The sequence below is a fragment of the Elephantulus edwardii genome, unplaced genomic scaffold, assembly GCF_000299155.1.
Source record: "Elephantulus edwardii isolate Elephantulus edwardi_28Jun2011 unplaced genomic scaffold, EleEdw1.0 scaffold00062, whole genome shotgun sequence".
Classification (NCBI taxonomy): domain Eukaryota; kingdom Metazoa; phylum Chordata; class Mammalia; order Macroscelidea; family Macroscelididae; genus Elephantulus; species Elephantulus edwardii.
Genome location: NW_006399812.1, coordinates 5768910 through 5787799, shown reverse-complemented (window position 1 = coordinate 5787799; position 18890 = coordinate 5768910). Strand labels below are relative to the sequence as shown.

Here is an 18890-nt window from a genome sequence, read left to right as displayed (position 1 = left end):
TATTGATTTCTACATTCATTTTCAGTGAACCAAGAACCATCATCTCTTTCAGTTCTTGGGAATCTGCCGACACTTCATCTGTGATCTAGCATATCATCTATTTTAATAAATGATCTCTGTGTATTTGAAAACACTGTGCCTTCTGCACCTGTTGGATAAGGTTTTCTAAGTGTGTCAGGTCAAGAGGGTTAATTTTATTTTTAAATTTGTTCTATAATTGTCTTATTAGTTACAGAGAGAAGTATGTTAAGGTCTGCTCAGACCTATTGCAGATTTTTGTCTTTTTAAAACTTCATGCCAGTTTTGCTTCATATTTATTAAGGCTATATTGTTAGAAGGGAGCTCTGGTGGCCGAGTGGTAAGAAGTAAGAAGTTGTGCTGCAATCCTAAAAGCATGTGATTCGAAGTCACCAGCTGTCCTATAGGAGAAGGATGGACAGTCTCCTCCCATCTGATTTACTGCCTCTGAAAACCTGCTGAGGGTCAGACATGCTGTTAGGTGCATTCACATTTAGATTTGGTATGTTTTCCTCCTGAATTGACTCAAGAGTATGATGAACTACTTATCTTTTCTTTTTTTTTTATTTTTTATTTTTTTAATTTAGTTTGTTTATTTTTCATTTCAGTGAACATCTGCAGAGATTTTGGAATTCCATTCATTCATTGTTGCACCCTTCTCATCTTTTCTAATACATACAGATTTAGGAGGTTGCTGTTGTAGTTGGCTGCCATTTGAGTTGGCTCCTGGACGCTGTGGCTTCACGCACAGCTGAATAAAATGCTGCCCAGCCCTCTGCCGTCCCCCTGACTGACTCCATGTCAGACTCTTGGGAGCTCTAGGATTTTCACTGACTAATTTTCACCTCTTGTACTAGACTCAAAAATTAGCTTGTCAGATGCTGATATGTTTTTAAGAGGTATCTTTTTCTATGTTTTTAATCTTTGCTTTTAAAAAAAAATTCAAATTATGACAGTGGTTATTGGAGATTTTATTTTCTTTTCTTTTAATGTTGGTCTATTATTGATGAATATACCAGCTTTTGTAAGTCTACAAACATCTTTATTTTGCCTTGTTGTTGCTGCTGTCGAGTGGAGCACAACTCATAGTGACCCTATAACTATCATCGTTTCTCAAAGTTCATAGTGTTTCCAGAGGCATGTTGTTTAGGAAGTGGATGCCACTCCTGCTTCCAAATGAAAAACTTGTAGAGAAATTAAATATTAAGAAATATTGCCAGGAGTTTTGAACAAAGTTACTGATACTTTTAAAAAGTGTTATTAGTAAGGACTGTTAAACTAGCACCATTTTAATTTTAAGCAGAATATTATGCATTGGCTTAAGGAAAGGAGTTAGGCAGAACAGAAACATGAATTATGTGTGTAAACATTATGTGTAATACTGACTTTTTTATTTTTAGGATCTAGTGTACAGCAAGTGATCATATAATGTTTCACTGGGACAAATTTATAGTAATAAAAAGGATAAAAAAATGAAGAAAAGGAAATAAGAAATATCAGAACATAAAGACAGCAAGGCAAAGGGGAGAGAAGAAGAGGGAGAAAGAAATTAATGCTCCAGAAGAGTAGTCAGATCAGGTGGTTAATGATCCAACAAAATCTATCTCACGATACTCGCCAAGCATTACAGGTGCAGCACTTGCTGGGACGTTGATTAAAGCCACTGAGAACTCCACCTCATCTTCTACCTGGAGCTCAGTGCCATCTTGAATTTCCTTCACATAGAAAAAAAAGCTTCTTGCTGCCTCCTACTTCATAGTAAATAGAGTTTTGTTTCTGTTTTAAAAAACAATATTGATGGTTGTTGAAAGTTAGGTTCTCATTTCATAATTTCTATCAAAAGTGTTCAGTGATCTTTCTTTAATTGTGGCTCACTTTCTCTTCAATTGTAGTCGGTCTGTTCCTTTTCTAGTACTCTAGTTTCCTTAGCCCTATTTTATGTTACTGTTTTTGTTTGATTTTAAGATAAATTGTTGACTTTTTGATTCCTTATTGATGAGTTTTAAGGAAGGCACCAATATTAGAAGTAATATCCATTCTTTTGAGTGTCATTCTTTTTTTACTAGGTGAATAATTTCTGGATAAGAGTGATTCTAGGCTTAAGGAATGTCTCAGGGCCATTACCTCAGGGAGCTCTCAGTTTTCTACTCTTCAGTTTTCCTTATTTTCCGTTTTTGGTGTTTTCCCCCCTTTGCTTTCACTTTTAAAGGTTATTTTTTAAGAGAACTCTGATGACATAGTTAGTGGGGAGTTGTACTGCCAACTCAGAGGTGGTGAATCCAGCCGCTCCATGGGAGAAAGACAAGCAGTCTCCTCTTGTGTGATTTACAGCCTCTGAAAACCTGCTGCAAGAGGGTCAGATTGTGAGTCAGTTTTAACTTGATGACAGTGAGTTTTGGGATATTTGTTGAATTCTCCACCCCCACCCCCAGGTGTTTATTTTTGTTGGGGTTTTTTTTTTAGTGAGTGTGTAATTCTGATTTGCAGGTTTTCCCCCCCTTCTCTGCACTTTCAGCACAAGGAATGAAAAACTGTCAATTTCAGTCTTGTTTAAGTGTATCTCTTTTTATTTGGCTTGAATATTTTATCATTGTTATTTGTTTTTAGTAATTTACCTATGATTTGCTTATATGCTTTATACATTTAAAAAGTGTAGAAAAATAGTAAAAAGGAAAATATTTCTTGATACATGAAATTAAAATTTTATTATCTTGTAATCAGACTTTAATTTTTTGTTGCTTTGCAGAAAATAATTTATATACATTGTGTTTCATTCGTATACATTAAACTTTTACTTTACTATGTTGTTGTTGCGAACAGTCAAGTCAGGACTGACCCATGGCTGACCCTCCAGTGAGTTTTCAGAGGCAGTGAACCACACAGGAGGAGACTGTCCATCCTTCACCTACAGGGCACATGGTGATTAGAACTGCGTAGCTTTGTGTTGGCAGCACAGTTCCTTACCATGAAGCCATTTTAATGTAGTCACTTTTATTTGCTAATGTGTTTTCTGTGGCTTTTATTAATGCTATGATGGTAAATAATTGCAATAATAACTAAGACTCACAAAACAGAAATTATATACTGTGTGATCTTTTACACAAAAGGTTTGACTCTATGTACTTTTAGATCATAAATTTAGGATTTTTAAGAATTGTACATTTTTATGTAAATTTAACAAATGAGCAAAACTGTTTTCTTCCAGTTGTCATTTAAATTTCATAGCATTCTTCTTATCCTGTGCAACCTCACCATTTTGTATATACTTGAGCCCATTGCTGCAGTCACTGTGTCAGTCCATCTGGTTAAGGGTCTTCCTCTTTTTCACTGACTTTCTAAGCATGATGTCCTTTTTAAGGGAATAGCTTCTCCTAACAATATTCTCAAAGTATATGAGAGAAAGTTTTACCATCTTTGTACTTTATCCAAGACATATCTCTTTGTTTTTTTGGTAGTTCATGGGATATTCAATATTTTTCTCTAACACCACAGTGTTCAGTGGCATTAATTCTTGCTCATTTTCCAGTTCTCATATGCATAGCAAGTGGCTGAAAAGACCATGGCCGGTATCAGGCACACCTTAGTCTTCAGACTGACATCATTGCTCTTCAATATTTTAGAGAGGGTCGCTTATAGTAGCCTTGCTCTAAGCCATACATCTTCTTATCGCCTGGCTTCTGACACTAAACTTTTTAAATTGTCTAACATTTTAGCAAATGTGCAAGTCATGTTGCCCAAATGACTGGTTTTCCTCAAATAAACTGCCATAGAGGCATGGTGGTTTCCCGAAACACATTTAAAAAATGCTTGCTGTTATTTATTTATTTGCTTTCCTAATATTTTTTGAGTATCTGTAATGTTTCACTGTGACACTGTTGTGCCAAATGCAATAATAGTTACCCATGGTGGACAGTGGTAGAGCTCCCTGATTAAAACAAGCTTGGAAGCAGGAGTGGCATCCACTTCTGAAATAGCTTGCCTCCAGAAACTCTATGAATGTGGAGAAAATGATGAAAGTTATACAAGTAAATATTCAGATCTTTGATTCATAGGGGTGCTTCATGAGTTCAGCTCTTTCTTTCATAGGATTGCTATGAGTTGTCTATGACTCAATGGTGCCTAACAACAACAATAATAATATGTCGGATTTGTTACCAGTGCTGAAAAGTTGAATGTCATCATGCTGTCACGGGGTTCAAAGTTGAATAGATTCTTGTAGGCAGTTATTGTGCTTGTATATATGTATGTATCTTCAAGAGCTCTGGTGGTTATTAACCACTCTTCTTACTGTTTGTTTTTGCAACATAACTATCTTGATGAATTCTTGTTCCTACATTGTTTATATACTCCCTTTACACCAAGATATGTGTAAAACAATCCCATTATGAATTACTAAAGGGATGTTTCTGGCTATGTTTTCTTTAAACATAATCCCCGGCGGATGTAAACAGTTAACACTTGGGCTGCTAACTTGAAAGAGAGGTTTGAATTTACCCAGAGATATCAGGAATATGGTCTTCTGACCTCCTAAAAAAGCTAGAGAAAAGTTTACACACAGAAGCAATCTTGATGGTTTGTAAGGGATGAGAAAGGAGGGAGAGGCGTGTAAAACTTAAGAAATGATAAGTTTGGTGAAGGGAAAGGGAATACGCAATAAAGAGTTGATTAGACAGTATATTAAATTGGCTGCGTAAGGGGGAAAGGAGGAAAAATGTGCATTAATGAACCAATGAAAACCAACTTCTAAAGTGAACCTTCACTAAAATGAAAAACAGCACAACAAATTGATCAGTGGTAATGAATATTATAAAACAAATGATCTATATTATTATGTGGAAAATAAAATTGATTTCTAAATTTTCACTAAAAAAGTCAGCCATTGAAAACATTGAGCACTGTTCTTAATGAGATACACACGTGACCACCTTAGAATCAGCTTGATTGTTGTTACGTACTATAGAGTCTCCTGCAACTCATAGAGATCCTATGTACAACAGCCCTGAACCCTGACCTGTCCAGAACCAGTCTTACTCTCTTTGACATGTCTAACCCCATTATCTCAGTTACTGTCAATCCATCTCATCCAGGATCTTATCCACTTGCAGTGTCCTTCCACCCTTCCAAGCATGATATCATTCTCCAAAGACTGATCCCTCCTGGGAACATGCCTGAAGTATGTGAGATGGAACTTCAAACCCTTACTGCTAGGGAGCAACTTAGTTTCACCCTCTCCAGGGCAAGCCTGTTCTTTTTGCAGTCCTTAGAATATTCAACACTCTTCTCCAGCACCACAACTCAAAGACATCAGTTCTCTTGTCATCCTTAATCATTGTCCAGCTCTCTGATGCAAAGCAAATAATGGCAGAAACTATGGCCTGGCTGGTAGTAACTGTTTGTATTTATTTTTATTAATTTTTAATATATCAATATTATATACCTATCAATATTAACATACCCACTGCTTTGGCCTTGGTACTCTGTTTATATTACTCTCTGATGTAGCTTTAGTTCTGAACTACTTCTTTTGTCATCTTCCTATTTCCTTTTCTTTCAACTTTCTTTTAAAATACTGTTGAAGAGAAGTATCTAAGTAGATTTCTGAGCAAAGATTTAGAACAGTGTACAAAGAGGGTATGACTTGGCACTGTGAAGCCATAATTATATTTGTAGATTATACAATGAAGCAGAAGGCTAAAACGAAATAAGTGTGCATTAGAGAATCTTTCAGAAAAACTTTGGATAAATGACACTTATGCTAAGACCTCAAAAGTGTACAGTGAGTGACTGAGAAGATATGGGAAGAATTCTAGGAAGGGAGAATAATCTTCTGACACCTGTAAGGATCTCAGTAGGTTCAACAAGTGAAAGAGAGAGTGTTATTAAACTAGACTATCATGACAGATTGGGAGAGATGCAAAACTAGGCAGAGGAGGTAGGCAGAGCTCAGCTATTAGTGGGGAAATTTTTAAACCATGTTAAGACTACAGTCTGCAAAATAGATTGCATCTCAACATCAAGAAGACAGAAATCCTTACCACTGGCTGGATCATGATAGATGAAGAAAAGATTGAAATTATCAACGATTTTCTCTTATTAGGATCCATGATCAGCACTCTTGGTACCAGCAGTTAGGAGATCGTGAAACATATTTCATTGGGCAAGTCCTCTGCCATGGCCCTCCAAATTACTGAGGAGCAGTGATTTCTGGTTGAAGACTAAGTTATGCCTAATTCAAGCCATGGTCTTTTACATCACTTGTTATGCATCTGAGAACTGGACAGTGAAATAAGGATGACAAAAGTGGAATCTATGCCTTTGAGCTCTAGTGTTGGAGAAAAGTACTGAATAACTCATTGACTGCCAAAAGAAGAAATATATCTCTTGGAGTAACTTGGAGTAACCAAAATATTCCTTGGAGACAAATTTAACAAAGCTTCATAATTTGGGCATGTTGCTAGGAAAGAGGGTATTTCTTGTAAAGATTCCATGCTTGGAAAAGGTGGAAGGTCAGCAAAAGAGAGGAAGACCCTCAACCAGATAGATTGACCCAGTGACGGCAGCAATGGGCTCAGGTATGTCAGAGATGATGCGGATGGCACAGGATAGGACAGGGTAAGATCTTTTGTTCACAGGGTGGCTATGAAGCATATTTGACTCGATGGCACCTAACAACAGCAACAACAGTGATTTTGTACTTTATTGGAAGAAAATGGAAAAGATATTAAGCATTTTAAGTTGAATGGTTACCCATTAGGATTTGTTCTTCAAAATTTTGTCTCAAGACAAGTGTATATATGTAGAAATTAATTACAGGTTTTTGCCTTGGTCCAGGCTAGACATGGTGGTAGATTGATTAGCGTGGCAGCATTAGAGAGACTATGCAAAAAAGTGCAATTTTTTTATACAATATGGTTGAATCGCTGTAGTGATCTGGTTTGAGGAGGGAAGTTGAAAAAGGGTCAAGGATAAAATTTTCATATGATTGTTGCTCATATTTTTGGTGGATATTTTAACATCTTGTATTTAAATATTTTACATCTTGCAAATGGAACCTATTTTTTTTTTCCTCTTTCACAACAAACTCTCTCTCCCAGCTTCTATTTTTGTGAATGGTGTCCCTGATGTTTAAGTGACCTAGACTCTAAAATCTTTCTTACTCCTTCCATTCACTTAGACATCAAAGCTTAAGGATTTTACCTCTGCCGTGTACATCTCTTCTGGGATTTTGTTGTTGTTTGTTTTTCACAGTTTTGTTGTCTTTTAAGTAATAATTCACTTATTTTATTCTCATTACCTTTTGGGGAGCTCTGGTGGCCTATTAAGGAAGAAGTGGCACTGCCAACTCAAAGGCAGACAGTTTGAATCCGGCAGCTGTTCTGTGGGACAAAGTAGTGCAGTTTACAGCCTCTGCAAACCCACTGCAGGGTCAGCTATGCATAGAGAATTGAAGACACATAACAACATTACCTTTTGCCTTTATTTTTTTAGTATTATGATCTCCTTAACAGCATTAATTGTTTTTTCCATTCAAGTCCCTGCGGACAATAACTGCCATTTTTATTTTGTATTTTAGTACAGAGTTCATTATAGCATGATAAATAAAAAAATTAAAATACTTGCTTTTCCCACAGTAATTCTTCATTTTTACCACAAATTTTATCTCTTTCTTGAAAAGGAACCACAAACTTGTATCTCTTTGTCCAAGTCATTCAGGATCTTCATCTTTTGCTTAAAGAATAAATCTGTTGCAGAGCTCTTAGATAATGGCTGGTGATATATAAAGCATGATTGGATTCCTGTAGTAATTTAATGAAAAATATATTTTTGAGCCTCTTTATACTGCACCCCTTAATACCACAAAGAGTAGTCCCCCTCATCGCCTAAGAAGGGACTATAGCTTGTATTTACCATCTCCACTGTTCTCTAGAGTTAAAAACAAGGGGGGTGGGATGATGACGCTTTCATTTAATGTATTTTATCTTTTAATTTTATAGAAATCTTTGTTGAATTAAATTTTTATCCATTATCGTTCATAATTCAGTATACATTTCTTAGTTTAATATTAATTTTTAAAAAGCTATTCCAAATGTTCTATGTACATTTGGTATCCTCTGTGTACCTTTTAATACATTGCTTTATAGAATGAATGTTTGTTGAAAATGGTTGTTCACTTTGGAAATACCTACTTATAATTGTTTTTCATATCTTGATATGAACTTTCATATATCTTTTTTTACTATTTTTTAAGGAATAAGAAAATTTTAAATAAGAAGAAGTTGAAAAGAAAACAGAAGAGCAAATCAAAAATAAAGACAAGAAGCAAGGTAAATGTGCTAATTGATGGCAAATGAGGATTTTTTTCATATCATTTGAATAAAAATACTAATATTAATAACATGTGGATATAATTTGTATGCTATTCCATTTCTTTGTGCTGAAGTATAATATAGCCTTGGATGAACACAAGTAGTTTTTATTCTAAATATTTCTGCCTTAGGATAGACAAAAATTAAATAGAATTATTTTTATATTTTATTGTTATACAGAAATAAGGAGATGGATTAATAGATTATTCTGAACTTGCATTAAATACAGAGAGTACCTAACAGATGGCTTGCTATACATATACAAATTCATATTTCCTAGTCTTTAAAGTTGTTATAAAATAATTTTTTAAAAAAACTTCTTTGGATTTCACTTTTAATGTAAAGTTGAGTCTTGAGTGTTTCTTTACCAGTAACATGGAAGTTAATATCTCATTGCTGAAAATGATTTATTATTCATTCTTGTTGTTATCTTTAGTTCCTTGGGGTGACATATCAGTTTCTCTTCTCCTTTTTCACTTTCACTACCATCTTCTAGAAATGGAATAGAATTGGCTAGTGTTGGAACTTGGATTTGGTTCACCATATCCTCTCTTGACATGACAAAGTAGATGAATTTATGAGACTCTTGATACAGTTTAAGTGTTCTAAGCTTGCTTTATCTGTTGCTGACTGTGCAAAAGAAGAGATGGTGTAGAATATTTGAATTAGAAAAGTCTAAACAGATGACAGAGTAAGTCTAATGAATAGAGCCCACCTCCCAGTCCAAAAAACTTGATCAGGGATTCCAGAGAAAAGCCTTGGTCAAAAAAGGGTAGAATAAGAATTCAAAATCTCACATATGTTGGACTTGATAGAGCTGAGGAAGGTGGGTAAACTCCTGAAAATATTACCCTGAGATAATTTTTAAACTATAAGTTATTGTTTAAAATGTGCCCTCAAGTCTTACCACTAACTTTTTAGCTTAACTAGAAATAAGGTTTGCCTTGAGTATTTTGCTCTTTTAAGAAAATCTTTTCAATTACTTCCTATGCATCTGAAAATTGGACAATGAACAAGGATGACAGAAGTAGAATCAATGTCTTTCAATCATTACTATTAGTTGTCCAGCTTTCAGATGCGTAGGAAGAAGTTGAAAATATCATAACTCCGATCAGGTGCTCCATACTCTTTCAACTGACATCCTACTCTATAGCACTTTGAAGTGGTCCTAGACTGCAGATTTTCCTAATGAATTGATGGACAACTTCCATTTCCCCCTCACCCCCCATATATCATGATGTTACCAATTGGCCCAGTTGTAAAATTTTTTTTTCTTGATGTTGAGATGTAATCCATACTGAAAGGTTTAGTTCTTGATCTTTTTCAGTAAATGCTTTACGTTTTCTTCCCTTTCTATAAGCAAAGTTGTATCATCTGCATAAAGCAGATTATTGAATTTTCCTCCAATCCTGATGCCACATTTTCCTTCATATATTCTGGCTTCTTGGATAAATTTCCTGGCATACATATTGCACAGGTAGGGAGAAAAGAATACAATCCTAATGCACACTTTCCCTGATTTTCAGTTATGTAGTGTTCCCTCGTTAGATTTGACAGCAGCTTCTAGCACTCTGTACAGACAGCTTTAGCACAACTGATGTTCTGCAATTCCCATTCTTCTCAATGTTAGCTACAATTTGTTATGATGCACGTGATCAAATGTCTTTGCATAATCAGTAAAACACCAGTAAATATCTTCACAAGTACTCTCTTCTTTCAGCCAAGATCCTTCTGATATTCCTAATGCCAAGGCTTCTTCTGACTCCAGTTGGACTCTCTGTCATTTTTTGTTGATGTCCTACTGTACCAGCTATTTTTGAATGATCATCAGCAAGATTCTACTTTTATGTGATATTAACTATATTGTTCAATATTTTGCATATTCTATTGGTTCATCTTTTTTCTTTTTTTAAATGGAAACAAATATAACTCTCTTCTACTCAGTGGGCCAGGTAGCTATCTTTCAAATTTCTTGACCTTGTCTAATGAACATATCCAGGGCTGCATCTGTTTTCTGTTTGTTAAGATACCTCATGTGGTATTGTTTCAATTCCTAGGACCTTGTTTGTTTTTTTTTGCTAATGCCTTCAATGCAGCGTGAACATTTTTCTTCATTACCACTTGGTCTTGAACACATTCTACTTCCTGAAATGGTTCAACATTGACCAGTTCTTTTTGGTCTTGACTTTTCCATTTTCTTTTGATACTTACTTTGTCATTCAATATTTTGCAACCCTTGAAGATTGCAATTTAAAGTTTAAGTTTATTCTTCAGTTCTTTCATCTTGAGAAATGCAGTATCTTCTCCTTTTGTTTTCTAACTCTAATTCTTTGCACAGTTTTTTAGTACGTTGACTTCTTGAGCTGCGTGTTGAAATCTTCTTTTTAACTCTTATTTCAGCATTTCTTCCCTTGTTTTGATCTCTGCCTCTGAGAAGAATGGGAATCAGAACATTTTATTATGCTTATGCAAAACCTGTATTTGGACCAAGAAGTAGTCATCAGAACAGACCATGGAGATACTGCATGGTTCAAAATCAAGAAGGGTGTATGCCAGGGACATATTCTGTCTGCATACCTTTTCAACCTATATGCAAAACAGATCATCCGGGAGGCTGGGCTGTATGAGGAGGAATGTGGCATCAGGATTAGAGGAAGATTCATGAACAACCTGCATTATGCAGATGACACAACCCTGCTTGCTAAAACCAAGGAGAACCTGAAGTGCTTGCTGCAGAAGGTCAAGGACTGCAGCCTTCAATATGGATTGAAGTTCAACATTAAGAAAACAAAGATTTTCACCTTTGGGTCGATTGGCAACACTATGATGGATGGTGAAGAGATTGAGATTATTAACAGCTTTAGTTTAATTGGCTCCACAATCAACACTCTTGGTACTAGCATCTAGGAAGTCAAGAGATGAATTGCATGGGGAAAGTCAGCTGTCAGGGACCTCTCCAAAGTACAAAAGAGTAACAACATCAGTTGAAGACTAAGGTGTGCCTGATCCAGGCCATCATTTTTGCAATTGTTTGTTACATGTCAGAGAGCTGGATAATGACTAGGGATGACAGAAAGAGAATTGATGCCTTTGAGCTGTGGTGCTGGAGAAGAATGCTGAATATACCATGAAATGCCAGGAGAAAAACAGGTTTGTCCTAGAGAGGGTGAAACCAGGCTGCTCTTTGGAGGCAAGGATTCTGAAGCTTCATCTGACCTACTTTTGCAATGTTGCAAGGAGGGACCAACCCTTGGAGAGGGACATCATACTTGGAAGGGTGGAGGAACAGCACAGGTGAAGAAGACCCTCGATGAGATGAATTAATACAGTGACTGAGGTAATGAGGGTAGGTGTATCAGAGACAGTCAAGTTGGCACAGAATAGAGCAGGTTTCAGGGCTGTTTTATAGAGGGTCATTATGAGTCGCAAGCAACTCGATGGCACATAACAACACAACAACTTTATAGTGCAAATTTCAGTCTCTCCTGACATCATTTTGGACTTTTCTTCTTTTTACTTTTATCACTGTTCTCGTAGTAAGAGTCTCAAATTCTGCTGCTGGATCCATTCAATTTAATGGCAATATTAACCAGTTCACTGTAGATTGCTGATTCTAGCTAGTCCCCTTGTGGATAGGCTAACACTAACACACCCTATTCACATACTGCTTCCCATTCACATGACAAAGTAAAATTCTGTCGCAAGGAAAGCTATTTGAACAATAAACCCTTAACACCACCTTAACACCTTTCAGTATTATGTAGAGCCCTTCCCTGTCTCTCATGCTGGTTTTTACCTTGAAATCTATTTTATCAGAGATTACTATTGCCACTTCTGTTCTTTTTTTGTTGGGTTGGGTTTTTTTAATAGCCATTTGGTTGGTTTATATTTTCCCCATCCTTTGATTTTTACTTTATTTTTATCCTTTCTTAAGTGTATATCTTGTAGGTGGCATATTGATGAGTTTTTAGTTTTTTATAAATGATGATACTTTTTCTCTCTTAACTGATACATTTAAAACATTAATTGTCAGTGTGATTATAGGTTGTTGTTATATCATCAAGTCAACTATGACTCATAATGACTCTGAACAGCACACTGGAATCCTGTCCTCTTCTGTGTCATCCTCACCGTCCCTGCTGTACTCAAGCCCATTGATTGCTCCAGTCATAGTATCAATCCGTCTCATTAAGAGTCTTCCTCTCTTTTGCTGACAAGAGCTCTGTCTCCCAGTATAATGTCCTTTGTGAGATGGAGTTCATCCTTATTTCTAAGCAGCATCCTAGCTGCACCTTCTCTAAAACATAGTTGTTTGTTCTTTTGGCAGTCCATGGGGTATTCAGTACTCTTTTCCAACACCATAACTCAAAGGCATTGATTCTTCTGTTGTCCTTAGTCAATATACAGGTTTCATATGCATAAGAAACAATTGCAAAGAGCATGGCTTGAATCAAGTACACCTTATTCCTCAAACTAACATTGCTGCCCCTCATACACTGAAGAGGTCCGTGACAACAGACTTTCCCAACACAATACATTTTTAATTGTTTGATTGTTTTTGAAAAGGTATTGAGTGTGGATCCAAGCAAGATGAAATAATAAACCACTTCACTTTTCTCTCTGTCATTATGTTGCTTGTTGTCATAGTGGTAAAGAGTATTTTCTTAAGGTTGAGAAGTAGTCCATATTGAAGACTGCAGTCTTTGACCTTCTGCCTCAAGTCCTCCTTGCTTTCAGCAAGCAAAGTTATTCCATCTGCATAGTACAGGTGTCTAATGCTGCATCCTCTGATTTTGATGCCACATATTTCTTCATAGAATCCAACTTCTTGAATGATTTTTTTCTACGTATAGATTGAATAAGGAGAGAGAGCAAAGCCTTAATGTACATCTTTACTGATTTTAAACTACACAGTGTTACACTATTCTGTTCGCCCTACAACTTCCTGATTCAGGTATAGATTTCACATGAGCACAGTTAATTGTTCTGAGATTCCCATTCTTTTCCGTGTTATCTCCAACTTGTAATAGTCCACAAAATCAAATATATCTACATAATCAATAAAGCACAAATAGATTTCTTTCTGATACTCCCTACTTTTGGCCAAGATTCATCATAGTTCAGTAGTGGTGTTATCTCTGATGCATGGCCTCTTCTAAATATAGCTTGAACCTCCCCCAGTCCCTGTCAATGTACTGTTCTACCCAGCTCTGGATTATTGTTAGCAAGATTTTGCTTGCATGTGATATTAGTGATACTGTGCGATAATTTTCATATCCATTTGGATTACCTTTCTTGGAAATGGGAACAAATATTGGTCTCATGGTTTCTCTTTTCTGAGAATGCCTAATTTCTGTGTTATATTTGATAGGGTGGCTGCACTTGTTCTTTTGAATCTGAATTCCTTCAGGCTTTTTTTTTTTGAGAAATCCACTGACTCTATATTTTGATTGGTTTGGAAGGTTGGTTTTTGTTGGTTTGTTGTTTTTGGGTTTTTTTTTAACACCTTGTTTTGGTTTTTTTGTGGGATTTGAGATTGTCTGCTGGTTCCAGGACTTTGTGGTGACATTGTTTTTAATAGCTTTTTAAAAATACCTCTTTTCTTCTGGCATGTATGGATAGCTGATGACGTGTCCATGGCATTGTCTATTCATTGTGCATTGCTTTTGATTGGGGTGTAGTGGTTGTTAGTGGTTTCCATGTAACACTGGAGGAAGTGCTAGGTTTACCTTTGATTCTTGCTCTCATGTAATCTGTAGATGCTCTAGTCTGGTGCTCCCTGGTGTCTCCAATGAGGCCCACTGAAGGAACTAGAGAATTGTTGTCTTTCCCTGCTACCCCTTGGCACAGAATATCTTTACGTCTCTGCCTGTCTGTGGAGCCTCTCCACTTGGTCAGTAAATTTCTGAATCCCTGACATTGTAAATCTGGGTGTGTCTGATATGGTGTTTTTCTTGTATTGCTGTACCTTTGAATTTTTCACCTGTGGCTAGAGGTGAGTGCTATTTAAGGCTGTTAGACTGGTATTAGGCATGGTCAGCTGTAGGGTGGGACCAGTAGATGAGGTTTTAGGAGTCTGCCAGATTTCTGCCAGGCTGGTGTGTAATGGTGAGTGTTATAGCTTGGGTGTTCCTCAGCCAAGCAAGTCAGTTAGCCAGCATCTGCTGTTGCACCAGATTCGTAGGATTGGGAATTGGAGGCACAGTGGGTCAGTCCCAGATGAAGTCAGTGGTTGGTAGCTTTTGCATTTGGGGCTGCTCTTTCTACCCTAAGTAAATCCCCATACCTTGCTCATGTACTGACCTCCTCTGTGCCTAATTAAAAATGGCTTTATTGAGAACCTGCTCCATAAAGCCATTCTCCTCTCAGGCTCAGAATGGCTCTGGAGGATGAGTCATACTCAGTTGCCCAGAAATGTCACCCTCATTCAGGTAGAATTTTGCTTGGCTGGTCATCTGCAATCCATGAGAAGTTAAAGCTCTGTCTTTAGTGGTTGTCTAATACAGGGAGTTCTTACTTCCCTCGCCATGCCCTTTTTCTTTTTGTGACACTTAAGCCCTTCTGGGACTGGTATATGTTGGTGCTGGGCATTTCTGTTTATTTGGTTCTTACCCATACCTTCCCTCTCCTTGGTGTCTGACTTTACTGTCAACAACTTCCCCCCAGACTTCAGGGTGCTTGAATTATTGTTCATGCATGAGCTTCTTTTTCCTTCCTTCCTTGTCCCTACAGGAGAGAAGTAGGTTTGCCAGTGTGAGTAGTTCACCATCCCACAAGAAGTCTAATCCATCTGATTTTTCTGTGTTGATCTTGTTCCCTGACACTTTGCAGAACTGATAAATTAGAACGATAATATTTTTGCTGGGTCTTTAGCATTATCTCTACATAGAATCTTCTGCCTGTAAGGAGTTTTATTTCCTCTTTGCCACTTTGGATGCCTTTTCTTGCACTTTCTTGCTTTATTGCCCTAACACTTCCAATACAATATAGAATAGGGATGATGATAAAGGGCAACCTTGTTTGGTTCCCATTTCTAAAGAGACTGTCTTCAGTCTTTCTCTCCATTGAAGGTAATGTTTACTGCAGATTTTGTAGATGAAAGACAAATAACAAATTATAAAATAAGCAAAGGACATATATCAGTATGGAAAATGTTCAGATGGCCAACAAACACATGAAGAAATACTAAAGATCATTGACTATTAGAGACATCTTGTTGTTATGGACTGTTGAGTTGACCATGACATACAAACTCAAATAACAAAGAGATACTATCTTATTCTGGCAACAGTAGCAGTGTTCAGCAAAGCAGCAAACAACAAATGCTGGAGAGAGTGTACAAGTCTCATATACTCCTGGTGGGAATGTAAATGGTACAACCCATATGGAAAGCAGTTTGATATTTCCTTAGAAAGTTGGGGATAGAAATATAATTTAATTTGGCAGTCCCACTGCTAAGTGTTTAATCCATATAATCAAAACTGTGACAAAAACTGATAAATTCACAGCCTTCTTTATTGCTGCATTATATACTAGAGCAAACAATTAGAAACAACAACAACTCATTTTTCATACTAGTCCAAAATGGAGAAAGCCAAATGTTCTTTGACAGCTGACTGGATCAATAAAACATGTTATATGCGTGCAGTATAGTAATATTCTGCTATGAAGAAAAGGGAATTTTTTTTTATACATGCTCCATAGGGATGGACCTTGAAAACCTCCTTGTTTTCACCGTAAGGGGTCTTTAGTAGGCTCTGACTCATCAAAAGAAAATGCTGTCTGATCCTGCCCCATCCTCACAATCACTTCTGTGGTTAAGCCTATTGTTCTAGTTACTGTGTCAGTTAATCTTTTAGTTACTGTGTCAGTTAATCTCTTTGAGGATCTTCCTCTTTCACTAACCCTCTACTTTTTCTAGTATAATATCCTTTTTTAGGAACTTGAACATAGTATACCCAAACTCTGTGAGACAAAGTTTTGACATCTTTGCTTCTAAGGAACACGTTGGCTTCGCTTCTGCCCATGACAGATTTTTCTTTTGTCAGTCCAGGGTATAGTCATTGTTCTCCACTAATGCTACAAATCAAAGAAATCCATTCCTCAGTCTTTTGTTATTCAGTGTCTAGTTCTCACATATGTATGAAGCAGGTGAGTATATCAAGGAGTGAGTTAAAACACTTTAGTCTTTACAGTAACATCCTTGCTATTTACCACTTTTAAGAGCTCTTTTGCAGAATGTTTAGTGAATGCATAATGTCTGTCATTTGATTTCTTAAGTGCTGCTACCTTAGGTGGTGATTGTGGATACAAATAAAATGAAGTTTTTGACAACTTCAATCTTTTTTTCTATTGTAATGTTACTTGCTGGTTCAGTTGTGAGGATTTTTGTTTTCTTTATGATGAAACATAGTCCACACTGAAGGCTTCTGGTCTTCTTTAAGTACTTCAAGTCCTCTTTATTTTCAGCAAGCACGGTTATGTCATCTGAACACTGCAGGTTGTTAATGAGTCTTCCTCCAATCCTGATGTGAATTCTTCATATAGTCTACTTTCTCTTATCATTTGCTCAGCATATAAATTGAAAAATATGGTCAAGGGATACAACCCTGACACACAGCCTACCTGATTTTGAATCATACAGTACCACGCTGTTCTATTCAAGCAAAACTGCTTCTCAATTTATGTACAGGCTCCCTCTTAGCACAATTAATTCCTCTAGAATGCCCATTCTTCTCAATGTTATCCATAATTTATTATGACCTACTCAGTTGAATGCATTTGTATGGTCAGTAAAACGCAAGTTAACATCTGTCTGGTATTCTTCACTTTCAGTAAAGATCCATCTGACGTTGGCAGTGATGTATGTCCCTTCTTCATAGCCTCTTCTGAGTCCTGCTTGAATTTCTGGTTCGGTTTTAAACCCTGTACCAAATGAAATAACCTAGTTACAGACAGATACTATAAAATGAAAACAAACATTTAAGGAAAGTTTTTCCATTTCCCAAATAATTAAACATACATCTCCTGTGCCACCTTTTTTCACTTCTGTTTTTTCCATGGTACCATGATTAATCTTTGACTAGTATATGCATTAATAATTAAAACCTAAAAAGGAGGAAATTTAAGAGTTTAATCAACTTTTGTAGTCTGAAATTAACCAAATATGCAATCAGGATGCATTAATGATAATTGGTGACTGGTGAGTCACATGCAGTGCATCTGAGAACTGGATTAATACGAATGACAGGAGAAAAATTGATGTCTTTGAGAAGTGTGTTGTTGAAAGAAAGTACTGAATATCCCATGGACTGCCAAAAGAACAAACATAATTTTGAAGAAGGTGCAACCAGACTGCTCCTTGGAGGCATGGATGGTGAAGCTTTGTCTCCTACTTTGGGCATATACCTAGGAGAGGCTATTCCTTGGAGAGGTACATGATGCTTGGGAAGGTTGAGGGACGGCGAAGGAGAGTCAGGTGGATTGACACAGTGACTGCAGCAGTGGGGTTGAGTGTGTGAGAGGTTGTGAGGTTGGCCCAGTATAGGGCAGAGTTCAGGTCAGCTGTTCATAGGGTAGCTATGAGTCATACTAGACTTGTTGACATCTAACAACGGGGAGAAGAGAAGGGCATACAGAGATATCCCCTGCCCTTGGGAGAAACCAACACAAAGCCTACTAAAAACTCCATTCCAGGTCAGAATAGTAGGAGAGCTGTGGTGCTGGAGAAGAGTATTGAATGTTCCATGGACTGCCAAGAAAACAAACAGATCCATCTTGGAGAGGGTTAAACCAGGCTACTTCTTGGAGGCAAGGATTCTGAGGCTCCTTCTGACATACTTTGGACATGTTGTAAGGAGAGACAGGTCCTTGGAGAGGGACATCATGCTTGGTAGGGTAGAGGGACAGCACAGGAGGGGAAGACCCTCTATGTGGTGGATTGATTCAGTGACTGGGGTAATCGGGATGGGTGTGTCAGAGGCAATGCGATTGGCACAGGACAGAGCAGGGTTTAGGGCTGTTGTACATACGGTCACTATGAGTCACAAATGACTCAACGGTATGTAACAACAACAATTAGCTTTAAAGCTGTGATGCATAGAATTTACTATTTTATCACTTAAATAATTTACACCTATTACATGACAGTGATCAAGAGGTGTTAATGCAGCTTTACTTGAAGCATATCAAATCTTTTAGAGCATATGGGGGGTGTTGGGTGTGAGAGAGAAGAAAAAAAGAGACAGACAGAAAGGGGGGAAAATGATAATTTTTCTGGTTTTACTCAAACTGAAATGGTTTGCGTTTTTCTCCAAATGAGTTGAATTTTTTTTTAATGGAGAAAATGATACTACTCTAAATCCAAGTTTCTTTTATTTCAGTGTCTTCAGCTATTAAATATTTTAAAAACGAAGAATCGGTTGTCGGAAGGCAAGGGCTTGGTGACAGGAATGAGGCTGGAGATAGAATGATTGAATTTTGTAAAATCAATGACTTATTCATTGC

The 18890-nt window shown here is 36.9% G+C and overlaps 1 protein-coding gene across 1 annotated transcript in view; it reads left to right on the top strand.

Moving 5' to 3' along the window:
• The window catches only part of MYCBP2 (MYC binding protein 2, E3 ubiquitin protein ligase), a 377715-nt gene that overhangs the window by 39155 nt on the left and 319670 nt on the right, over positions 1-18890 (top strand). The window contains exon 2 of the mRNA XM_006887864.1: positions 8267-8342. Within this exon, the coding sequence (XP_006887926.1) occupies positions 8267-8342 (76 nt within the window). The remainder of the gene's footprint in view (positions 1-8266; positions 8343-18890) is intronic.